A 24,950-nucleotide genomic window follows, 5' to 3' on the forward strand; every position below is an offset into this window, starting at 1 on the left:
TCCCTCACCCTAAACAACTTGCGACTTTTATTCAGCAAGTAAAGGGTAAAAGATACAAAGCAAACAAGACAGGGAGGGAACAGTACCAGGTCTTTCAAAAGAGGTAAAGTCAGAGTGAAGTGAACTGCAACACTGGCAGAGGCTTGCAGGCTTATGTGCAGAAATGGGAATTAGAAAAAGAAATGGGAATTTTCTGAATATAGAGCGTGAAAGCAGAGCTGGGACTTTGAAGTACGTGGTTTACAGGAAGTAAAGGTAATGTCATCTAAAACACACGCGTATACTGACACAGGTGCACCTCCTGCTGCCCCCCGTCCAGGCTGAAGTCATGGTAAGCTTGTAAAGTGGAAAAAAAAAAGGGGGGGGGGGAAGCATTGCATTGCTCCCAAATAATTTTCTGGGCAAGAGATGAACATATATGAAGATATTCTAGGAGTATAGATGCTTTGTCATATAGATAACTGGAATTAAGAATCAAAGCATAGATAATAATTTATCAAACTGCCTTTTAATAACAGTTATGTCTTAATTATATGCCTTGTTTGGGTTGTGGATAACTTTAAAACCTCTGCTTTTGACAGCAGAGAAAGACAGAGTAAGCTAGTTTCCTAAAACTTTTCGTAAGCAACTGCGTAAAATTTACATTTTTCAATCTGCATTTTATCAATCTGGAACATGCAACTGTAATTAACAATTACCATGAATTTGGCGGAAAGCTGTATTTATTACAGAAACCATATCCAGATGAACATCCATATTGTTTGGTTTTTAAAGTGTACATTTTGTATGACTCTTCTGTTTACAATCCAAAATCCCTCCTGGTTTACATGATTAGATCCAGTCCTTACCTTAATAAATCAACATCATATTCTTTAGCTGGAGGTGAATTTGTAATGTTTCTGCTCTGTAATTAAATCCTATAGCATTCATAGGGTGGTTGAAGTACATTTTCCACTGATAAAGCAGCTTGGTTTGTAATCGTTTGTTCATGGCACTGAAGTTCATCTCACCAGGACAGCTTTGGCTTTTCTTGCACGTTACAATAACATAGTGAAACAGTAAAAAGATAAGCACAGATGCCAAAAATCCTTAAAGATCTTTAAGTTAAAGCTTCGTAGCATGATGCAGGCTCCTTTGAGGGCTATCAGTGATAACAGCACAACTTTAAATAGCTAGCATTGTTAAGCACTAATATACTTTTCAGACGCTTCTGGGACCATCTCCACTGACCTCACGTAAATTTGGAAGTCTCACTTTTGTGTGTGGTGACAGCTATTTATATATTTTCTATGAGAGTCATCATTTCCACATATACTTTAAAAAGCTATTAAAAAGTTGGGGGAGGTCAAATGAATTTTTGTACTAGAGGGCCTGATTCAGTCATTCGGCTCTGTCTCTTTTTTAAATCTAAACGAGCACGTAATGCTGCTGTGTCATTTGCTTGTCATCATACTAATTAAATACAGGGGCAGTGCACAAGTACATCTAACGTTCATGTTCCCATCGTTTTTGGAAATTTAAACTAAGTTTTTATCTATTTAGCGTAGTGCTAAGCAGTGTCTTTAGAGGTAATGACAAAAATTCTGCCTCTGTCTGCAGGATGGTGGAGGAATAGCAAGACAGAAGATACTTCACCTGACCAAAAGACAAGAGTGGTACTGTCACAAACCAACCGTTCTGATAGCAGTTAAGTTTTGAACTACTGAAATTTTGTACAGTGTGGAACACAGAAGACTACATACACCTGCCTGCAAATCTATAGCCTCAGCCCCATCCCTTCAGTTGAAGACCGAAGACTTTTGACACAGCACTGCATTTAAACTTCACAGGAAATAAAACTACAAATTATATACTTGTTAAATGGTAGTCATGCTTACAGCAACCTATTTTTTAAGGTGAAAACAAAATCCTGTAGACAGTGAATACAAACAGGTGTCTCTGCCACATGCTTACAAATCTGTTTTTGTATGAGTAGGGAGAGATGCACATACTACACTTCAGAACAATCTACTTGGAATTAAATGGTACAGCAGTTACTTTGCGTCTGTATTGTTAAATAGCCACCTCTGCGAGGGTGGTGTTTCTGGAAAAGCAGAAGTGGGATCCGTGCCAGCTCCCAATCTCATCCGAAACACCTGAAGCAGTAAGGGACGGAGACTGACAGCTCCTTCTGGCATTTGTAATCTCCGGACGGCCTGGCTGATGAAGGAGAACATGGGCTCCCCAGCAGGCTGAATAGCACCTTTCCTTTCTTCCCATTCATGGTGGGAAATAAATACCAAGCAATGCAAGCATTTAAATTTTTATGATAAAATTAAGCAACCCAGTTGGAAGTGTGAAGAGCCCTCTTTTCCTCTGTAAGCTTAGACGCAGGACTTTACATGCAGGACTTCACCAGCCTCTAGACCTATGCAGTTACAGCAAATAAATGTACATTTATTTTCAGAAGCATTTTCTGCCTGCACTTCATTGTATTGCATACTCACACTGAGCAGCTAACACAAAACATTGATTTTTAATAAACATCGAATTCTTAATTAGCTTTAATAAGGCTGCTTTTATTTAAAAAAAGTAATACATTTTGTAATTTATGCATTTATCTTCCTTCAGTGGTACGCATTTCCACACGTGACAAATTCCATTTCACATGCTGCAAAGCTATCTAAACCCAGACCACCATAATCCCTGCGTTCTCCTAACGGTGGCGCTGAAGAACAGATAAATTACCTTTTGCAAAAATACAAGCTAACAATAGGTATAGGTACAGAAAATGAGTACACTTTACAAAAATAAATACCCAACATTCGTCATTAGTAAAACTGGCAAGTTTAGATCCTTTGGAATAGCATTTGAATGAAAACGTTTGACCTCTGTGACTTCAGCATTTAAAAGGAACGTCAATATACTAGCAAGGTAATTAACAAATATAGAAGCAAACTTTATAACCCCAACTTTTCATAGTACATTGGAATTAACAGTCCTCTATGCCTTGCAGAGTAAGACATCAACAGTACCATTTCGTGTAGTGCTTCTTTCATTACAGAAGCAACTTTCAGATCATAGAAATGTGTAACTACAGACAAAGAGACTTTAAAAAAATCTGCACACTCATATTCCTAGCTGGAGAGATCCAATATAGCGTGATGAGGATTCAGCCAGAGAAACGAGCTAATAAGCATCAAGAAAATGCAACCTGTTGCTATCTTACTAATAACATCATCTCACAAACAATCCAAGTATACAGAAAGAATTTACTTGCTTTTCCTTTTTTTTTTCCCCCGGCAATTTAGCTTTAAGGAATCAGCAACACTTCAGTTTGACAACATGAGCATTCAAGTATCACAGCTACCTCTACCTCTGAATTCTTTAAGTATGTTCTTACTTGAATACATTTTCAGTGAATAAGAAATAAAAGAAGCCCTTAAATTTACATAATCATCTGAGGGCAGAATTTTAGTTTGGAATATGCAGTGACATTTGACAGCACAAGAACAGAACAGCAACAGAACAGAGACTATCAAAGAGCTGCTGTGTGTCTCTTCCAAGTTTCACCCCCACACCTTTTAATTTCATTCCCAAGTCGTCTTTTTGACACTAGCGATTCAAAAGCCACCTTATTTTGTCAGTTTTGCAACCATTAGCATCCTCAGAGGTAGCGTATCTTCTACCCATGTGTTTGGCAAGTTCATCATCTTCTCCCACAGGGCACTTTCATCTGAAGTGGAATCCATCCAGTCTACTGTAGTTCCATAGCTTCTGCCTAGAAAAATGTCAGGTTTTAAGAGAAACTTTAATCACTTAACATGCTGCAGAGTTGAGAGCTGACAATCAAATCTGCCCATCTTCTTAAAGAGCTTCACCTTCTCAGGTACAGGAAACCTAGTGCATTCGAGATCCAGTTCTATATTTTTATGCTTGAACAATTCTGTCAAATATGATTAGTGACAATTTTCCACACAAACTTCATCTTTTTCCTTTTTTTTTTCTTGTTATTCTGTCTTTTTTTTTCACCGTCCCAAGGGAAAACTTAATCAACATCCAAGAGGGCTTCAAAACAAAACGTCCACTGATTCTGTATTGAAATACAACCTCAGGTACTTAAGTTTCAGTTTGAGATTTATTATCCTCACTTGCGTTTTAGGTTATTCTCATAAACCATACAAGAAGTCATTTTTTTTCTTGCTTTTGCTTTAAAGAACTCTAAATTCTTTGTCTCTCCTCAGACCAGAAAGGACAATGAAAGAGACAAAGCAGAATTGCATGTTTTCCCAGTCATTATATCTACATATCTTATACTGTCTTTATGCTAAAAAGATGTTTGAATTTATACGTTTTCCTATCCAAAGTCTTCAAATTTTACCATGCATTCACAATCCATCCTTTTATCTCCACCCAATACAGTCTCTGCTCCACATATCTAGTTTTTCCATGTGGAAGTTTGTAAGATGGTATCAAGATTTTGGGTGCAGAAATAGCATACTCTCATACTGCAAACAGTACCAGACACAACGTATGGACAGAAAGGTTTATTTCTAATGTTTCTCGTAACTTGTCAATAACCCCTTATCCTCATACTACTTCTATTTACATTTCAGAATCTGTGACAATGAACAGATAATTTACTAAATGAAACTCTTTAGTAAATAAACAGCTGAAAGGCTTTTCAGTTATCTTTGCAAAAGGAGAATAAATAGAAAGGAAAAGGGGAAAAAAGAAAAAATGTAGTTTGTAAATTAAGGATTAATCTGTTAATTGTCCAGTACCTGTTCCAAGGCCTATCCTGAGACCTCCCAGAAAGTGGTTGGCAAGTTTGTTGTGATCCCAGACTGTGAGTTCTATGCACGCTTCTTTCAAATCTTCTGGCCTAAAGCCATCATAAACCATGGTATGGTTGAATACTGGGTTTGTAGTTTTTGCCACTGTTCTTGTTTTCTGGCGACTTTTTCTGCTAGTATCTGGAAGAATGGTACTTCGGAAAGAGAAAGCATTGTTAGTTTGCACTTTGACAGCATAACCTGCATTAAACACACTCATCAGACAAAAAATACTGAATAATAAAAATACTGCATGTTACAAAGCAACTGAGAATAAGATGCTTTAGTATCACAGAGATGAAATCAAACATCACGTTCTCGGTCCCTTCCAACAAATGTATCCAGGATGTATCCACCCTTGTGCTTCAAAGGATGGATCGGAAGGGGAAGTCACGTAGGGAAGAAGTACAACTGAGTTTGTTTGCTGGATTACCACTAATGATGCTGAAACCTTTTAGTTACTGCCAGAGATTTCCCAGCTATCTCGCTATCCCCATCATGTGTTAAATCTTTTTGTAGAAAGGAAGGTGGAAGAAATACATCTATGCTTCTCACTTCTATCTCCTCCCACGATTTACTAAGCTAAAGCACGCTTTTTCACAAACCTGCTTTGTTTAAACACAACTTACAGCAGACAAGATCTGACTTAAATTTGTCTAGCCCCTCCACCAGGTAGCTAAGCAGACAAAATGACAGGGTGGTGATTAGCAAGGAATTCCTCCCAGTACATCGTACTTGGTAGCATATAGTTAGCATCTGGAAGTTGCAAGCCCTGTAGGACAATTTGCATTACAATAAAGGAGAATCAGAAAGTAATTAAGTGTTTTTGTTTTTTAATTTAAATGGAGAAAACTGAAGGTAAGACTAGAAAACACAGCAATGGCATTATTAAGCCACCAGGTTTAATGATTTCAGCCACGGTTTTTACCACTTGATAAAAGAGTTGAGCCTGTTGCCCCTCAGAAGAGGAAGGTCATGGCATTCCTTCACCCAGATGTGGACCTCACCAGTGGACAGAGTCTTCTTTCCTGTAAAAAGAAAGAAAACATCCTGGCTCTGATTAAGCCTTAGAAATTACCCTCGAAAGCGATTTACATGTTGCAGCAGCTCCTTTCCATTTTCAGAGGTGATATTTCGCCTAGACTCTCATTATCTCACATTTTAATTGAGCATCCCTCTCTACCTCTGAAGCTGCAATCTTTAGCCCATCAAAGTACTGCCAGGCCACCTCATGTCTACATTCCGACCACGATTTCTCTTCTCTTACAAATAAACAAATGCAGGCCACTGGCCTTCTCTTTCCCAGCCTTCTAGATGAAGAGATCAGCTTGTCTTCAGTCTATGCGATGCCAGCCTTTACCACCAATTACACTTTCAAATGAGCTCCTCTGTGCTCTTAATATATTTGATTCTTATTGACTGTCTGGCTGGATTAAAGACCTTGCTTGGCTTCATTGTCAGACCAGCCAGTTATCAGTTGTCAGACAAGAGTAAACGAACAGCTCATACAGCTAAGAAATGCTGTGTTCTGGATACCTATTGCTATTTTGTACTTCTAATATTGCTTGAACTTAGTGTGTCATCACTGTTTATTTAGCAAATCACAGCACCTGCCTGACAATTTCATAATTTCTGAAATTGTTAGAGAGAGAACAGAACTTTGTTATGTATACAGACTGGATTATAAATCTGAGATTATAACAATCAGGTAATTTCTTCTGTAGTAACATAAAAATAACAGAAGATTCTAAAGCGAACCTTGGATCCTCAACTGAATTCATGACCAGAGTGGCCTAATATTCCAGGAAGAAAAAATGTTCTACATTAAAACAAGATGCCTGAATTTGTTGAAAAATGTTATACAGCTCCTTCGCACCAATCTCCTCCCTAACCCCCTCCAACAACAAAACCCCCAAAGGCCTGACAAACTCAAACAAAGAAGCAATGAATAAATACCTCCAATAGGTTGTGGAACATACTTGAGGGCTAGTTTCATCTCCCCTCTGTTTTCTAGTTCTAGAGCCATTGTTGAAGTCTGAAATTTAAGAAAAAAAAAAGTCTCACACATTGCAGTTCACACACTGATTTTATCGTGCAAAGTTTTGCACAAGTTCAACTTCTACATGAGTTTTTTTTTTTTATAATATATAATCAATATAAAACCCTCAGAACACAAAAGATAGGAGCTAAATAAAAAATGACTTGGTTTTGCACTTACACAGCAGAAAACATAGAACAGCTCACCCACCCCCAGTAACCTACCCTTGGCTTGAGTGGAAACCAGTTGATCTGCTTGTTGGATTTATCATTCCAGTCCCAAGTTCCTAAATCCAGCTCTACTTCACCAAGGAAGCTGTTCCTCCCAAAGGTATCGTTGTGCCAGACAGAGATATTAAGGCTTTGGTTCTTCAGTAGATCCTTCTCAATTTTATACTGCCAGGAGAGAGAAATGGGGAGGAGGAAGCAATAAAAAAAAGTTAAGCTACTTTTTCATCAATGATTGTCTGAAAGTGACACAGTAAGGAAATGTGTCTGGGTTTATACATCTATAGCTCCTCGCTTCATTTCAAAACTCTCTTCGTGTTTTAATATTTATTTTAAATATTTTAAGTTCCTAAGTAGCTTGAGTTTGCTTGCAAGAATTATGTAACAATCAATGTTCTCAGTGCTGTATCCAGAGTAAACCAGAGTTAACCCATCAGTGAAGCACACAGACACTCCTACAGAGCAATCTGCCTCATCTTCACACAGATGTCTCTTCTGAGATCATCTGGACCTGGAAAGTTCAAACTCCTCATACTGCATGCATGCAGTATTTCATGTCTAGTTAGCATTTGATAAATACCCGCAGTATTTCATTATAAACCGGATTAAAAGTTTTCTTTTTCACAGAGGTCTTCCGTTTGCCCAGCTTGTATTTCTCTGGAAGCAGGTAGGTCTTCACATACCTAAAATTTAAACAGGCTGGTAAGAGCAAGAAAACCCCCCTTCCAACTTCCCTTCCAAAATACACACACATTTACTTATGAAGTAAATCAAATTGACTTAACTGAATTCTCCTTAATCTGCGAAGTCAAATTTTAAAATAGAATTTCAAACTCAAAGTCTGAGCTTCCCATGTTAATATATGTACTGAATTATATGGCAACTTTATGTTCAGTTCAGAGTGGAAGAACATGTAAAGCACATTATAGCCTCCTTCAGTTATTTGGTTGGTCACCCCATCAGAAGGCAATGCTTGGAATAAATTACAGTTTTCATTTACACATTAAAAGAGTAACTTCCTTTGGAAAAAAAAAATATTCTGTATTTTTACTTACGGGTCTGAACGTTGCCTCTTGACATCTGCCACTGCCAAGTCTTTACACTGGCAAATAAAGATGTGGAGCTCGTTCAGCTGTTCTACGTAATCAATAGCAAACTGAATGTTCCCCTTCACGTCAACATTGCCGAAGTCTCCACTATAGACGCTCATTAAGCTTCCGCTCACCTGTGTCATACAAGAGGAGAAAAACCTGCATCATACAAGAGGACTTTTTTTCCTAGGCTTTTGCATTTCACCAAATACTTCAAGATTAGGGTAGAAGTTATTGTCAGGATTCAGACAATTAAAAAAAATAAATCAACTGTGTCCCTTTAGATGCAATTATGAAACGTAACAGTGTTAAACAAGCTCTTCAGCAAGCAGGTTAACGAAAGAATGTTATTTGTAAATCTGAAAAGTGTTAGGCCAAGTTTTGAACAAAAAAGGAATATGTTTATTGCATTGAGACAGAATACATGAAATGCTAGGATGCTATATATCTGGAGATTTGTGTGATCAGATCCTTGAAATATTACTTATGTAGCTCTTCAGCTGACCTTTGCAGAAAGCCGAGCCTAAAACGTTATGACAAAAGGCTTTCTGAAAATACCAACCAAGAAATCAAACAAAGTCTTTATGTGGCTGAGGTAGGTGCTAAAATAAAACATACTAGAAAATTAAACCCTGGATAGGTAAAAATAGAAGGATGAACAGGGTTTTTTTCTTTTTCTATTTTTTAAATCTCATCGTTCATCCCCAAAGTTCTCCTTTTCCCCTAAAGGCCACATAAACGAATGACTTTTGGTTAGCTAAATCACTGACTTCATCATACAACCCACACACCAATACCATCTCTTTCTTTCACTTATTTCTCCTGCCACCCCTTAATCCATTCCTAAATATTTGTTCTGTATAAATTCTCTCCCACTGTCAGCTACAACTTCCAGCTCCTAGGGTTAAAGCCTGTTCGCTTAGGATTTATCAAGTATGCTGCACAGTGGAATCCCAAACAGGGTTTATCAAGTATGCTGCACAGTGGAATCCCAAACAGGCTCCAGCATATTACTAGAAAACAAGTAAAAATTTTTTTTTTAAATCACTTTATTTCCAATTCCATGCAAGAATTCAATAACAGAGAGGAGGACGGAAGGAGGCAGATACCAAGGAAAGAAATAGGAGAGGAATAAGAAGGGAGCTGAAACAATACCGAAGAGATTAGCAAAAGCAAAGTGCCATTAAAACAAGGCTGTGGTTTACATACAGAGGATAAGGAGGCCATGCCAGAAGAACCGCTAAGATTGGTTAGAGAGCTGGGACTCTTCTTGATTCTGCCAAGGGAATAACTGCTTTCTGATGCTGTATCTGTCTCTCTGTCATCACTCTACAAAAACATCACAGAAAGAGAGCCTGTGTAGGTACTTTATAGTCACAAGGAACATTAAAAAAAAGAAAAAACAGTTTTAATAATGCAGATTGGGACCCAATGAAAACCTGACCTTAAATCCCTTCATAGTACAACACAAGTAATTAGTATTTCTTAAATTAGGTCATGCATTTAAAGTAAAACCAATTTTGAAAGGGATTTTGTTTTTAGTGGAAAGCCTACGCTGAAAAAAATGTAAAGTAATAATTCAACCTCTTTTTTTTGTTGTTGCTTTGCTCTTTTTCTTTTTTTTTCCCCTCTTAATTCTCAAATACCAATGGAAAGTACAAGTTAGCTTTACCAGGACAGTGAAACTCAGCTTCTCTACTTCACTATGCAAGCGATAATTCTCAGGTCTTCCACCCATCCCTTTCTGTTACATAGAGAGTGCCATCGATTCTCCAATCTCCATCTTTAAGGCAGTTAATTGGAAGTAACATGCACGGTACAACAGCACTGGATAAAGCGAATAGCTTTTGAAGTGATGCTTATTTTGCAAAAGAGCAAGCAGGGCCCTGCTTTTACATCAGGAAAGTGCAGTTTGGGTTTCCTTGGTCATTATCAGGCAATGTGCTTACAACCCCATTCTGTCTCCATGCCACCACTGTACGAAAGACTTGATGTTTCTTTACTTTCCACACATGCTGTCAGACTGTCCTATGCAAGCTGCTAGAGAAAGCATCATCATCTCCCTCTTGTGTTCTACACATCGAGAAGTTAAAAGGCTTCCTCTCCCCCAGCTAGGTCTGAGGCTAAAGATAAGGACTGGCATCTATCCTACCCAGGGCAGAGCTCCTGGGGAGAAAAATGGTTTGAGCAGGCTATTTGGGACTGGCCAGAAAAATCCAGGGAAGGAAATATTAGTTAAACGGTGTGGATAATCAGTCCTATTACACGCACTCTTTGAAAGACAGGAAAATGCCTTCTTGTCGAGGAGGGACACAAGATTTCCCTAAGACCACTTCAGCTGCTGCCCACAGAGCAGGTCTGTATAAGAGCTGAACCCACTTCTGCTCCCTTCCAGCACTGTCCGGAAATCCAGAGACAAGGAGTTACTGATCACTGGGGTGACTGTATGCCTCCAGAATGCACCACGCGTGATTTTATTTCTTAAAGTTAATTCAAAATGTTAAATAAGGATATTGTTACTATTTAAGAGTAGAGAACCCTTTATTTTTTAGGGTATCTCCTTAGTGTAGTAGTGTCTTATCCTTCTGCTCAAAGGGATAAACTTCTCTGTATTTCCTTCTTAATTAAGAAGTGTTTATTAGCAGAAGAATCGACTTTTTAAAATAATGCCAGAACTGAAAAAGCATTTAACAATGAGTGTTAATTTTATGATTGCATGTTAGCTACAGTGCTTATTTCTGACCTGTTATTTATTAGGTGTAAGTTTCATCAGTTTCATGCCTCTTATTGGCCCGACGGTACTCAGGTGATAACAAACCCAAAGGCAGTACCAGCATATTCAATACATGCATGCTAATTTTATCCATATACATTTGATATTTTCATGTATGTATATATTAGATATATGCAGGCATGCGTGCCTGTGTGGTTCATCAAACTCACCGCACAGGAAGTATTACAAGACGGTATTGGGACTGTTTACGCAATTTTAAAGATAAATTTGTGAGGCAGAATAAACAGATTCGGGTACTGACAATTTCTTAGACTATCAAAAGGAACTATCCCCAAACTCTTTCCGCTGCAACAAATCGATCACATCTAGACCTTTTGCTTTTACATATTCAGACTGCTTCATTCAAAACTTACACGAATAAGCTTAACTGGCTTCCTACAGAGGCTGTAACTGGGAATTTAGATGCCCACCTACTCATTTCTGATTTTTTTTTGGTGTTCCACCTTTAAGGTTTTGAAATACTAATCCTTTAACTGGTGCACGTTAATAACCTTAGAAAAGTTTCCTGTACTTTTATCTCAGCAGAATGGGTGTTGGGATGCTGTCATTTTAGAGAATATTTAAATGAAGATTCTTTAAAGAATCCTTAAATAAAGTTCATAGACACTGAATGGTTTCAAGTTCTGCACTTAAGGTAAGATTAATTAAACCTGTATCACCGCATTTTGGATGTTTCTTATTTTAGAAGGGAGTAGGCGAAGGCAGGACACGGCATATTTCTGACCCTGACCCTTCAGCCATGTTTTTAGAAAAATATAACAGCATAAGCATCAATATTTTGTAACTGCAGGCACAGCAATAAGGGCTGGGGTTAGCAGTGATTTCTCAGTTTACAGCACAGACAGGTATTTCTGTGGTATCTAGGCCCCAAATTCCTGGGATACATCGAAGCCTGTGTCCACACACACCTCACTGACAGGACTCAGGTGTTTGTCCGGTGATTTGGGAGACCTGGAAGATGGCACCAGCAACTCTCATTTACAGGGGAAGTCTGGGGAGGGAAGGGGGAGGTTTGCATGCACAACTGCCACTAAAATTCACATTCACACTACAGTGCTGAACAATTCCATAATTCATCACTGTTGATCGTAAGAAAAAAAGAATATTTCCTATTCTCCTGTTACCTGTGACCAATGGAGCTACCTATTTTAGACATTTATGTTAGGAGACTGGTGCTTGGTCTAAACACCCCTCTTTGCTGACTGTCTGAAGAGTTTGAACAAGTGATTCAAGCAGTTTATCACTTGTGAACTTCAGTGTCATTTTAGGGGACTGGAATATGGCCTCCGAGCTTATTCCAAGGCCCACACCATGCTCTTAAAATCTTTGTTAAAAAGTAAATATTTTAATAAATAATAAAAGATTTACAAAGCCACAACACGTTGCTGGAAATTCTGAGATTTCACTAAGAGAACATCATACCTGAGCCTCCATCCCCAAGCAGAACTCCAAGCTAAAACCCCTCTGATCTCAGCGGGTCACCAGGTGGCGCTACCACTTACAGTCTTACAGGCTCACTTGACATTGCAGGCTCTGAACAAAATGAATGTACACGTGTACGTTCAGAAGATAAAAGACCTGTTAGTTTAAGGACAGAGACTGCCTTTGGGAATAACAGCAAGCGTTCGCTATGCTTCAGCCTCCTAGATAAAACACGCTGTGTCTGTAGGGCTGTACAGTAGGAATAAAAGTTACTAGAGCTTCTGAAAAGTTAGTCAGCCACAGGTTGTAACAATCAGATGATCACAGGCACTACAAACAACTAACTCCATGCCATGAGCCAGTAGTAGGCTGACTTGGCAGACCCTGGAAAGCACTATTTGGTAAATGCATAATGCCACAGCAATCAAAAGTTTTAGTTACAATACGTCAGAGATGGAACTTGCCTCTTCCTGCAGGAACGACGGTACTGACTTGCTCAGTCCTTTGAGTTTTTCAGGATTGGAAAACAGCTTATCAGGCTGCGGAGGCACTGTGGAGACTCAAGAGCAGCAATTCAAAAGTTTCAAAAGAGTTTGTACATCAAAAGAGTGCAATTCCATAGCAGAGCAGTTAGAAACAAACAACTTCAGATGAAATACATGCACATGCAGTTTACACCTTGGATGCAAGGGTTTATTTTTCTCCATGGGACTCAGAGATGCTACTATTAGGAAGGATAATTTAGTTCAACATCTCCTATAACATGGCCCACAAAACTTCGTCTGGCAGAAGAAGCGTTCATGTTGCTTGACAGCATATGACAACAGGGTGCTGAAAGCAAACTCTGATCAAATGTGATAAAACATTTTCATTTTACCTTCTATCTTTCCTTCCTAGAACAAGGGTAAGTTCACTGATGTACTAACCTTATCGTAAGGTTCTTGGTAAGAAGATAGTCTACAAGCCAAATTCTGTTATTTCCTAGTCCAATTAATGGCGGTAAGAATATTTATGTAAATCAAGCAATGTTTAGATGTGAACAAGGATGTTTCAAGGATTCGTAGTTAATTTCACGATGCATATCTCATTAACGATGCAGATTCTTGCAGCATATCTCTTCAAATTTCAGAGAATATTCCAAGCTGGAAGGGACCGACCCACAAGGATCATCAAGTCAAATTCCTGGCTCCACACAGGACCACCCTAAAATCAGACCCTATGTCTGAGAGCATTGTCCAAACGCTTCTTGAACTCCAGCAGCTTGGTGCCGTAACCACTGCCCTGGGGAGCCTGTCCCAGTGCCTGAACTTTGTTATACCTTTACTGAAATTCACTTCCTATGTTCTCCACCGATTTCATTGTACAAAGCTTAACTGCACAAGCTAAAGCAAAAATCCAGTTTGCTCTAAAAGGATGAAAAATTCTGAGAATTGTGGGCTAACACCACTCATAGTTAATATTCTACATACTAAAGTTCTTTACACTGGATACAAGTTGTTAAATGCACCAATACTGAATAACTTATGACACAGAATTATTTGGTGACAGACAGACAGCCACAGGAGCACGTATCTATTGCATAAAATTAAAAACTGCACACAAGCTGGGGTTGTTTGCAAGGCGTTAAGTTAAGCTTTTCCAAAGCTTTTGCAGCTGAAGCTCAAATAGCGGTTAACACATAAATTACTGTCAGTATGCAGTTAGATGCAGCTTCCTCATTCAGCAGCTATCTAGTCCAGACGTATAACTCATCAGCCATTACATTAAAAAGGATTTTTAATGTATTAGTTTAAATATCAGCGGAGAAACCTCTCCACTGTCTGTTGGAAGAATCCTATTACTCACTTCCTGCTGCATTTTCATTCCTCTCTTGATCCTGATCAGTTTTCAGACCTGCTCAGTGCAGTATTGACAAGTCATTCAGTAGCACAAACAGCTATACGATTTTATAACTAACATCATTATCCTTTACATGTGGCAAGTCTTGACATCTTCTGACCCCATGAATTTTTATGTTTTGCATCATTCTCCTCTTTTGAGGAGCTGAATCATAACAAAGGGAACGCGAATGTGCAAGCTTAGCAAAGCAAAAACATGATTGGTATTTTCAAGAGAATTTGCCTTATTCTGTCTGTACAGTTATCAATTTGGCTGGATCCATAAATTTTTCCAAAACTTCACTCACTAAATTTAACTAGAAAAAGCTACCCCTTTCAGACAAGTGTCTGCATAATCCATATTGAATGTACATGTTTCCAATAAGGCTGTCCATCTGAAGGTAAAAATGAAGCATGATATTTAAGACTTGTTAGTATACTGGACATGGCATGTATTCTATTATGTTATAAACAACTAACACTCAAAATGCTTAGAAGCATCTAAAACACAACAAATGCAAATTTGCAGGACTATTTTTTTAAACTATAGTGCCACAATGCAGTAAACAGGAAAGAATTGTGTTATATTCCATCGTATTCAATGTTACTTGGTGGCTTTCCAACATGTTTATCTTGACATGTTCTTAGAGAAGGTTTGCTTTTGTTTTGATTAGGTTTGTAATTTCTGAAGGAATACAGAAAAATTTGACAGTAAGGCACCTGTAATGCACTAACAGATCGATGTTCATCTATTGCTTAAAGTAATTCTGCTTTGCTGGATTGAGATAGGAATTTAGAGAGGTTCCTTTTTCAACTGATTTATTCTGAAGAGTGTTTTGGATGAGCAAAAATCGTCTTGCATCTTACAATGCAACGGATGAATAGACAAATTTAATATTTAATTACACCCAGTTTTTCAACTGTGCTAGTGTTCAAAGCTCTCAATGATTTCAGAAGCTGTTTTATAGGCTGAATGGCCAAAGATCAAAATAGTACACTGCTGGGTGGCACAGTTTCTATAGATGCAACAGGTCATAACAAAAGTCTAGTGCTTAAGAGTAAAATAACATAAGAAAATTTTACAAAAGCATTGAAGTCGTGATGAAGTTAGTTAAATTTGAAAGAGTAACACAATTCCTACTTTCTCAAATCTTTCACTAGCAAACAGAGAACACTGAAAAACAATAGATTTCCATGCAGACACAAAAGATATTTACCATCTTCAGCACTAAGAGCTAATTCTTCCTTTGGAATATTTATTTTTCCTTTATCTGTGCAGGAAAAAAGTAACACGTGGTTAGAAAGCTTGCTGTTCAGTATGATAAAGTGGATGGCAGTGGTAATCACAGAATTAAGGACCAAAAAACAAATACAACCGAACAACAACAACAAAAATACACCAGCAGAGCAACAGGAATGGTTAAATTCAGGAGATGCTTTCAACTTGGAACATTACTTCAATTCTGCATCCAAGCAGCGGTCTCATCTTGACACAGTTTCTACCAGCGTGCTGTTACAGCAATGTTAGTGCATAACCTAAAATCCGGGAACTAGTTAGAAGGGAGCAATAGCATAAGTAATATTAGAAGAGTATTTCGCCAACGATAGTCAACATCTTTCAAAATCTACACCTCCACGTTTCAGTTCTCAAACATCAATTCAGTTCATGTCTTCCCCATTAGAAGTGAAATAAGTATGAAAACACTGAGGAGCAGCATGAACGGAGACAGGAATAAGAACGATAATAAGTCATAATCTTAGGACGCTACAGAGGGAGTTCAGGGATGAATGCTAAGTACAATCCTGTCTCATTGCATTCTCTTTTAGTTTGGTTATATTAACTGCTAGAATAAACGTAGTAGTTTCGCCTGTGAAGACAACTTTTTCATACTTCCATTGTCTACTAATTTGAGCCAAGTAAGCAGCCAGAAATGAGCAGCAATTGTAGCTCATTACTGATTTGAGTGGTTGCACCCAAATACTTTCACTGTTCAAAACATTTTCACTATCCAAAACCAAATCATCCCTGACTGACGCAGTGCATTTTTGGAAGATGTCTGCTCAACATACCATTGTTTTCAAAAGGAACACTAAGAACTGAAAACTAACCCATATGAGACGAGAATTCAGTTTTACCATACAAACTCCATGCTGCTTAGTGAGAAGCAATGTAAGGCAAAACTACTGCTTGGCAAAGCTGTATGGAAACACAGCACAAGCATGTTTAAGCCGAACTGGGGGTCATGGGAGACACACACAAGCTTTGTGCTCACTTGAGGTGGCTGATGGAATGTCCTCTAGACTTTTGGAAGGCATTTTCCTATCTGCACTCCTTTTCAAAGCCATCAAAACAGGATTTAATTCTTCTGAACCTGTTACGAGACAAAACACATGAACACTGCACACACAGACATGCTTTTTTAAACAAGTCACTTAAAAAAAATACAACCATGGACTTCTTTTGGGAATCTTCTGATCTTTAACAGAGACCGTGAGTATTCACTCAAAGTGTTAAGTAAATCCTAAGGGTCAGAGTCAGGAATGCATTGTGTTCAGTTATTCCAAAATTAGAGACATGTGAACAAGACAATAGCCTGGATTTTGAAGAAACTACTGAAACTGACACCTGACCATCTTAACTTAAATTCAAATGGAAATTGGAGTGAAGCAGACCAATTTCAACAGTGTTTAAGTTAAGAATCTTTTCTCTCTAAATTCCCTCAGGTATCAGTAGGAACACACGTTGACTCGACCTGTGTTTGTACTGACTAATGAGGGAGTTTAAGACAAACATGGTACTTAATTGTCCAAGAACTAGGTAGGATACATTCAGATTTAGCCATTTTGTTAAGAAACAGCACAAACAGAAGTTAGTAGCTTTGGTTTTTCCCCTCTGTAAATTTGTTCGTTATATTTTTCTGCCCTGTGAAAGTCACTTCCTGTTCAATATTGAGTAACAACCACAAGTAAAAAAACAACCTGTGGAGAGATTTCGATCCTTGAAATTATCATGCACTTGTCTCCAAGAACAGTTTCAGGACAGACCTAGCTCCTTCAGAGTACTCTAAGACCCTCTCTCCTCTGTATTTCATTTCCCTCCCACTGCAGCCAGCCAATCCGGCCTTACAAACAGCAATAGTGTAATTATAGGCAAAAACAAATTGTGTTTTATTTTTCCTCATTTGTCTTGCAGAACAGACTTCCAGCTGATTTCCATTGGAATCTCACTTTCAAAATAAGCTCCAGAGTTTCTTAGCACGCCCCAGCAACATCACAGATTGCTCAGGCGGGTAAGATCTCAGAAAATTCCCAGTCTCTCAGGAGCAGAATAAAAAGGTTAAAGTATCACATTAGACATGGACTAGAGCTTCCAGCTTAACCAAGTAATGAGTCTTCATAATTAGACTGCCTCATTTATATAGCCATTTTTTTTGTGCAACAGGCAGCAATACTAAATTAAATAGCACGGGGTATCGGTACTGTCTTTATATCCAGCCACAGATTTACCTTTGAAGATTAGCTGGTCAAGCTAAATAAACTCAGTCAGCCACTGATTATTTTTTCCCCCTCTTTTAATCCAGGGTATTTAAAAGAAATACCAGAATTCGAGTGTTATAATGTTATTGATTCAAAAGAGATGTCCCAAAGGAGGAAGAAAAGCATAAGGCATGAAGACTGATGTGATTGACTCATGCTGCTACACTCCCATGACCTTACCCAAATCTAGTAGGTGTTTGTCAAAAAATTGCAATTAAAGGACTTAATTAGTTCTTCACATCTTTCCAAAACAAATATCCAAAGCATTCAATTAAGTACCAGAGTTTTGGTTAATATATTTCAAGTTAGCTACCAGAAAAGCTGTAGCCATGTTTAACAACCCAGCACCATGAATTTTAGAAATTAGATGGCTCACGAGTTGAACTACCAGTTCCAGAACAGGAATCAGAGTTTTCATCTGAAAACCTGGATCCCAAATTTGAGCTGTCACCATCATCTTCATCATTATCCTCATGCTGAAAGGCCAGGCAGAGTCGAGCTCCTCCTGGCTGGGGGGAATTGCTCTCATCTTTAAGAGGTGTGCTTGTTCTTCTCAATTGCAACAGTTCTTTTAATTCTAAATTATTTTCAGAGGCATCCGAGGATGTGCTTTCATCTGTCCTTCCTATGTCATTTACCTTGAACGGCTTGCTCACAGCTGTATTAGTCTCTCCTTCCAGGGGAAGGAGATCTATTGGAGGCACATTTCTCTGTTCTTTTTGATTAAAAGCCCCATTTCTTTTAAGTAGGTCAGAAGCTTTAATATCTACTGAAGCCTCGATATTCTGTTCTGGAGCTCCACTCTTGATAGCGGTCTTCATCTGTGTATGATAAGTAGTTAAAGCATTATGATAAGGCTGTGACATTGTTGTGAACAGAGACTCTTTTTGTAATGGAAACATACGATCCCTAGACTTCTCTTGCGATACCGGAGATGAAGCTTCAGATGCTTCTTGAAGGAGTTTTTCTAACGAGCTACTGAAATCTCTGAATTTTGCAATATTTGAAACAGAAGATTTTTCTATTGTTTCTTCTATTTCTTGAGGGTGATCTCTCTCTTCTTGAGGAGGACGACAAATACTTTGACTAGCTGACGTTTTACCTTGCATCTTTTCATCCATGTTCTCCAGCATAGGAGCTGGTGTTTCAGAGACTTCTTTCAGTAATTTTTGCAAGTTAACATCAAGTAGTTTATATTCAGCCTTGGACAGTGCAGATGTTTCTGTGGTCTCAGTCTTCTCCTGCAGTGACACTCCATTGAGTTGGTAGGTCACACTTTTAACTTGCACCTCAGCTGTCCTCTGTAACATCCTGTCCACACGCCTTGGTTTAGGAGGTGGTGTTTCAGAGGCCTCCTTCTGCAGCTTCTCTAAAGCTGCACTCAAACCACTGACCTTGGGTGGGGCTACAGACTTCTCTATGTACTCACTGATTTCCTGCAGTGACTCTCCATCATGCTGATAGGTCGTGTTTTTAACTTGCATCTCAGCAGTCCTCTGTACTGTGTTGTCCACACGTTTTGGTTTAGGAGGTGGTGTTTCAGAAGCCTCCTTCAGCAGCTTCTCTAAAGCTGAACTCAAACCACTGACCTTGGGTGGGGCTACAGACTTCTCTATGGACTCACTGATTTCTTGTGGTGACTCTCCATCGTGCTGGTAGGTAGTTCTTTCAACTTGCATCTCTGCAGTCCTTCGTTCTGTGCTGTCCACACGTTTTGGTTTAGGTGGTGGGGTTTCAGAAGCCTCCTTCAGCAGCTTCTCTAAAGCTGAACTCAAGCCACTGACTTTGGATGGGGCAACAGACTTCTCTATGTACTCACTGATTTCCTGCAGTGACTCTCCATCATGCTTATAGGTCATGTTTTTAACTTGCATCTCAGCAGTCCTCTGTACTGTGTTGTCCACACGTTTTGGTTTAGGAGGTGCAGTTTCAGAGGCCTCCTTCAGCAGCTTCTTTAAAGCTGAGCTCAAACCACTGACTTTGGATGGGGCTACAGACTTCTCTGTGGCCTCACTGATTTCCTGCAGTGACTCTCCATCACGCTGATAGGTCGTGTTTTTAATTTGCATCTCTGCAGTCCTATGTAATGTGTTGTCCACACGTTTTGGTTTAGGTGGTGGGGTTTCAGAAGCCTCCTTCAGCAGCTTCTCTAAAGCTGAACTCAAGCCACTGACTTTGGATGGGGCAACAGACTTCTCTATGTACTCACTGATTTCCTGCAGTGACTCTCCATCATGCTGATAGGTCATGCTTTTAACTTGTATCTCAGCAGTCTTCTGTAACGTCCTGTCCACACGCCTTGGTTTAGGAGGTGGTGTTTCAGAGGCTTCCTTCATCAGTTTCTCTAAAGCTGAACTCAAGCCACTGACCTTGGATGGGGCAACAGACCTCTCTGCAGTCTCACTGACCTCTTCAGACTGACTGATATCTTGTTGGCATATTGATTCTCCACTACAATTAGTTTGTGATATATTATTCACTGTTTCAGATGCTTTCATTCCTACCCTTAATTCAGAAGGTTGACATACAGAGGTTTCTCTGAGCAGGTTCTGCAAACCAGTTTGCATCTTCTGAGATCCTCTGAGAGGATGTTCTTTTGATGAAACAATACTTTTTTCTACACATCCGTTAACTTCGTGCTCATGAAGACCCATCTGTTCCTGGGGTTGAGAGATAACTGGCTTTTTGACTGGCTGGACAGAGTCTGTGTTTTGTGTGTGTGTTACCTTCAAACCTTTTAAGGTAAGAGATCCTAGAGGCAGTTCACATATCACAGAATCTAATTTCTCTGTTTTTTCTCTCTCAGAGGCTTGTGTTTGATGTTGGATTAACACTTGCTTGCTCACATTATCTCTGCCCTTATCTTCCTTCGATTTTTTTTGGTGGGTTATTGAAGTATTATTATGAACAGTATTATTTGGCAAAGAAACATCTCTCCTGTCAATGCTACTCTGTAATTTAACTCCAGCATCCCAGAAGTTTCTCAAACTCTGAAACTGTGAAGGATTTGAAATTTGATTTTTGGACTTCTCACTCATTTTTTCTTTTAGAGAAAAAACCTGGAAGCTGGGCTTCTGTTGGGAACAAGCACCAACTTTTCCTTTAAATGTTTCTTTCCCATCTTTATCTTTAATTTCTGGGGAAGCTGAAGTGGCAGAAACTCTAGGCTTTATGTTACTGGCTTTTGCCAATTTTGTGGATTCATGAATTTCACCATCAGCTGGAAGTGTTCTTTCTGGTTTTCTAACTTCACGGCCTTGTCCAAACTCAAAAGAGTTTTGACATTCATTTTTTGAAGCCACAATTGCATATCTCAGTTCAGCACTTCTTAATGTATTCTTGCTCTGATCATCCAGTCCATAAGGTAGGTGTTCTGCAGTTGGCTTTATTTTATCACTTTCTCTGAGACCTTTCAAGACACCACCACCTGATGCATTAGTATTGATACCAACTTCTTTCTCTCTGTGACTGGGGATAGTTTTATCCCTTTCCCAAAATGCTCTAATCTCTCTTATTCTTCTTCTTTCTCTTATCGCCTTCTCCAGTTCATATTTCTGAGCTGGTAGCTTGTGTTCATGATGTTCCAAGACACGTGATGTTTGGTTTTGTTGCTTGATTTCTTGACCCAATTCTTTATCTTTGATTCTTGTACAGTCAGGCTCAGTTAGTGATTTGTCATTTTGCTCCTCATTCTCTTCTCCCTGCTTAGGTCTCCTCCTCTCTTTTGTCATCTGTTTATCTTCTGAAATAATTGTTCTGGGTGAAATAGCATTCAGTTGTTTATCCCTTCCAGATGGTAACTCTTCTATAACTTCCGGTTTTCCATCCATGCTAGTTCCACTGTATTCTGTAGGAAGAACTGTTGTTCCAGTTGAAAAGCCAACTTCTTTGAGTTCCCTGCCTTGGGATCTGGCTGATACAGATTTCCTATCTTCAGTACCAGAACTTCTTTCAAACCAGTCTAAGACTTTTGATACAGATTCATCTGCCACTTTCACAAATTCATCAGCATGTCTGTCAGGCTCGAAAGTGTGTTTAGCATCTCGTTCCTCAACAAGATCAGGCTTACCTTGTTGAAGAGCTGCAGAATTGGTGTTTGATACCTCATGTGCTTTTGTCTCAGCAGAAAGCAAACGTTCATCTACAAACATAAACAAACTTATCAGAGTTAGGAATCAGACACAAGACTAAAAATTTTTCAATCTTGAAAAAATCACTCAGTTTCTGTTTTTGTGTTTGTTTGAACTCTTAGCAGAAGAAAAAGTTCTCTGTTCTTGTGGTTTTGGAAGGAACCATACTGCAGGCAAGAGTGTGAAAAATAAATTCCTTATCACTAAGATATCCTACTGAAAAGTGATCTTTTTCTAGAAGATTAGCCATAATACTTTTGGGAGTGGGAGCAGGTAAGATTGGTTATTCCTGTTCTAAAGGAAATGGCTCCAGTGAAGGGGGAGGGAGGAAAAAAAACATTATATTTGTGTTTAGTCACATCAGCAAATCCTCAAGTCACAATTGGATTACTACCGAAGACAGTCAACTGCAGTACACCAATAATTCTTCAGTTCCCATCCAGACACATCTACCAGGCTTTATTACAGGAATTTTATCCAGGTGCCACCATGTCACCTTTATCATCCACATCAAAGATGCCTAGCCAGGCTCAAATCTGGTTGTTAACCCTTAAGAATGCCAATAGATCATCTAAAAACATGTAGCACATTAGAGAATTAGAATCTAAGTGTTTTAGAAATTCTGCAACATATAGTATTTACTATCATTTGTTTCTTAATTCTTTATTTTTATATACTAACAATTCGAGCATTAATGCAATAGCATATAGCCTGTATTCATTCTCTTCCTCACTCCTGTTAGTCTCTTACCAGTAGAGTTTTTGAGCGACTTTGATTCACGGCTCAAGGACTGGTTGGATTTATTTTCACGTGTCTCATCAACACTCAATTCTTTATTGCTATCTGATAGGATATTGGTGGAGGTCTTCTGTGGAGTTTCAAATTTCTTAGGAGTAACGATCTTTGTTTGGAATGTTTTATTAACCAGGAAGGCTGACCCATTAGTGTCACAAGGACTGGATGCAGACTTATCTTCCTGTAAACTATGTGTTTTCACATGTACAGATGACGAATGGGTTCCCAAAGGCTTTACAGTGGAAGTTTGCTTATTCCCAAGTGAATCTGTTCCAACAGCATCATTTACACTAGTCTTTATTTCACCAGATTCTAACAAATCAAGTTCTCCTGTTTCTTTGCTGTGATGTATCTGTGGGCTTTGCAGAGATTCTCTTTTTCCTATGCTAGATGAAAACCTCACTTGTTTTAATTTTTCCATTGAAATTTGTGTGGACTCTTCCGCTTCCTCTGTAAGAGTGTTCTTCTCAACTTCTCCTTCGAAAATAGTTATAGTAGGAATACTATTCTTACTCTGAACATCTAACATCTGATTAACACGAACTTCTGAGTCAGTGGAACTGGAACTCGAACTGCGTTTGAGAATGCCCCTAGGAGGTATACCAGTTCCATTAACCCCCTGGGTCCGTTTGGCTGGTTTTGGAACAATGTCTTCTCTTTGTGGCACAGGATCTGTTATTTTGTGAACTAATTTTCTAGCTTTTGGGATGGGACGCTTAACCAGTCCATTCTGTGACTCATCCGTAGGTTCCACAGAAGGCTTCTTAGGTGTCTCAGTTTCATCATTCAGTACGTTTGTTTTAGGTTGGCTCTCTATTGAAGGTGACAAAATTTCTGCAAGATGTATACAGAGAAGAAATCATGAGTTTACAACGACAGTCATCTGCATAAACTCAGGGGCATGACATGCCCCCTGCTGATCTAGAATGCAGTGATAACATTGGTTCATTAAAAATGCTGCAAAAGACAGGAGGAAAATGAACACAGATTTTGTTTTTGTGTATAGCAGGATGTTTTAACAGATGAAAATATTCTAGTTGATTAATATTCCTAGAATAAGAAAAATTTGATGATACCAAAGATAGGAAGCACACCAAATTTTTGATCAGTATAAATCCTGCAAGGGACAACTTTGCAGGGAAGGGCAGCTTTAGAATACACAAGCCTCTCTTCAGGCTCAGAAGACAAACAGCAAGCTACAGAAAATCTATTTTCATTTATATATAGAACAGGCGAAAAAGCAGGAATGATCTCTCAAGTAGGGATATGAAGATCCTTTTTATTTCTAATGTGTAAGCCTCCCTCTTTTCTGTTAAGAAGCTTCATAACACATACAGGAGAGTAATTTCCACACATAAACCTGTAAATTACAGTCTCAACTGCCCATACTGTGATATATCATCACTTATCTACTTGCTTACAGGGAATACTGGGGGAAAGGCAGGATTTATTTTTATTCTAAAATAAACAGGGCTGAGAAAAAAAAAGATTAAAGACAGTTAGGCTTGACCCTTCTGTTGAGCTCATAGCAGCAATTACTGGAAGGTCATATAGATAGCAATGCCCAACTCAAGGAAATTTCTATGTTCTCTACTAGTGATTCGGGACAAAACAGTCCTTTCAGACAGAGTGCTGACAAGAACTGTGGGTGAAAAAAAGAATCAAAACCCATTTACGTGTGTGAAGCAGCCATTTTCTTAAATATATTCATGTTTTACGTTACGTTTGAAATGAACTAGATGATAACTTAAGTAGAATAGTTATGAAAATCTGTTTTATCCTACCATAAGAAGCAACAAAAGTAAAAATTTCCATATCCACCACCAAGAAATTCAGTCATGTTAAACATAGTATTTACCCTTCTTTGATAGCTGAGGTAGAATGTCTGGTCTGTTTTCTGATTCTCCACTGCTCAAGTTATCACCTGATACAGTGGAATTAAATGGGTTTCTCCTTTGCTAAAAAAAGGAACGAACATTATAATTGGAGTCAAGTTATTTATCAGTACAGTTTTGGCAGAATAAATGAAAGTACAGTGATTTCCTCTGCCTCACTACCCTGTTAGCAGAGTCTAAAAGCATGCTTCTTAAGTTGGAGACATGACAAGAAACCTAAATAACATGAACCATGGAAGTATCAGAAATGCTAGTGACAGCCTAATCCTGTTCCTCCTAAAGTCACTAACATCAGAGAGAAACCACCACTTAAAGACATTTGAAAATCCC

General features: G+C 38.7%; 1 protein-coding gene and 1 long non-coding RNA gene across 19 annotated transcripts in view; one reads left to right on the plus strand and one right to left on the minus strand.

The window, feature by feature from the left end:
* Positions 1-194: 194 nt before the first annotated feature.
* Positions 195-1,942, plus strand: LOC310880937. The gene is made up of 2 exons (XR_014571998.1): positions 195-331; positions 1,600-1,942. It is a non-coding gene; the product is annotated as an uncharacterized lncRNA (long non-coding RNA).
* Positions 1,943-2,537: 595 nt separating this feature from the next.
* SYTL2 (synaptotagmin like 2) overlaps positions 2,538-24,950 on the minus strand; it is a 60,114-nt gene continuing 37,701 nt past the window's right edge. For 6 of the 18 annotated variants that reach the window (XM_083796820.1, XM_083796832.1, XM_083796831.1 and 3 more), the window contains 15 exons: positions 24,584-24,683; positions 22,681-23,559; positions 18,177-21,941; positions 16,537-16,635; positions 15,481-15,534; positions 14,232-14,279; positions 12,851-12,945; positions 9,380-9,499; positions 8,135-8,304; positions 7,660-7,762; positions 7,077-7,247; positions 6,771-6,849; positions 5,743-5,842; positions 4,764-4,969; positions 2,538-3,760 (listed from right to left, as the gene is read on the minus strand). In XM_083796820.1, the coding sequence (XP_083652946.1) occupies positions 3,615-3,760; positions 4,764-4,969; positions 5,743-5,842; positions 6,771-6,849; positions 7,077-7,247; positions 7,660-7,762; positions 8,135-8,304; positions 9,380-9,499; positions 12,851-12,945; positions 14,232-14,279; positions 15,481-15,534; positions 16,537-16,635; positions 18,177-21,941; positions 22,681-23,559; positions 24,584-24,683 (6,135 nt within the window). In that variant the 3' untranslated portion in view covers positions 2,538-3,614. The remainder of the gene's footprint in view (positions 3,761-4,763; positions 4,970-5,742; positions 5,843-6,770; positions 6,850-7,076; positions 7,248-7,659; positions 7,763-8,134; positions 8,305-9,379; positions 9,500-12,850; positions 12,946-14,231; positions 14,280-15,480; positions 15,535-16,536; positions 16,636-18,176; positions 21,942-22,680; positions 23,560-24,583; positions 24,684-24,950) is intronic. The other 12 variants (XM_083796826.1, XM_083796828.1, XM_083796827.1 and 9 more) reach the window with 7 other exon arrangements.

Source organism: Anser anser, assembly GCF_964211835.1.
Source record: "Anser anser genome assembly, chromosome: 1".
NCBI lineage: Eukaryota > Metazoa > Chordata > Aves > Anseriformes > Anatidae > Anser > Anser anser.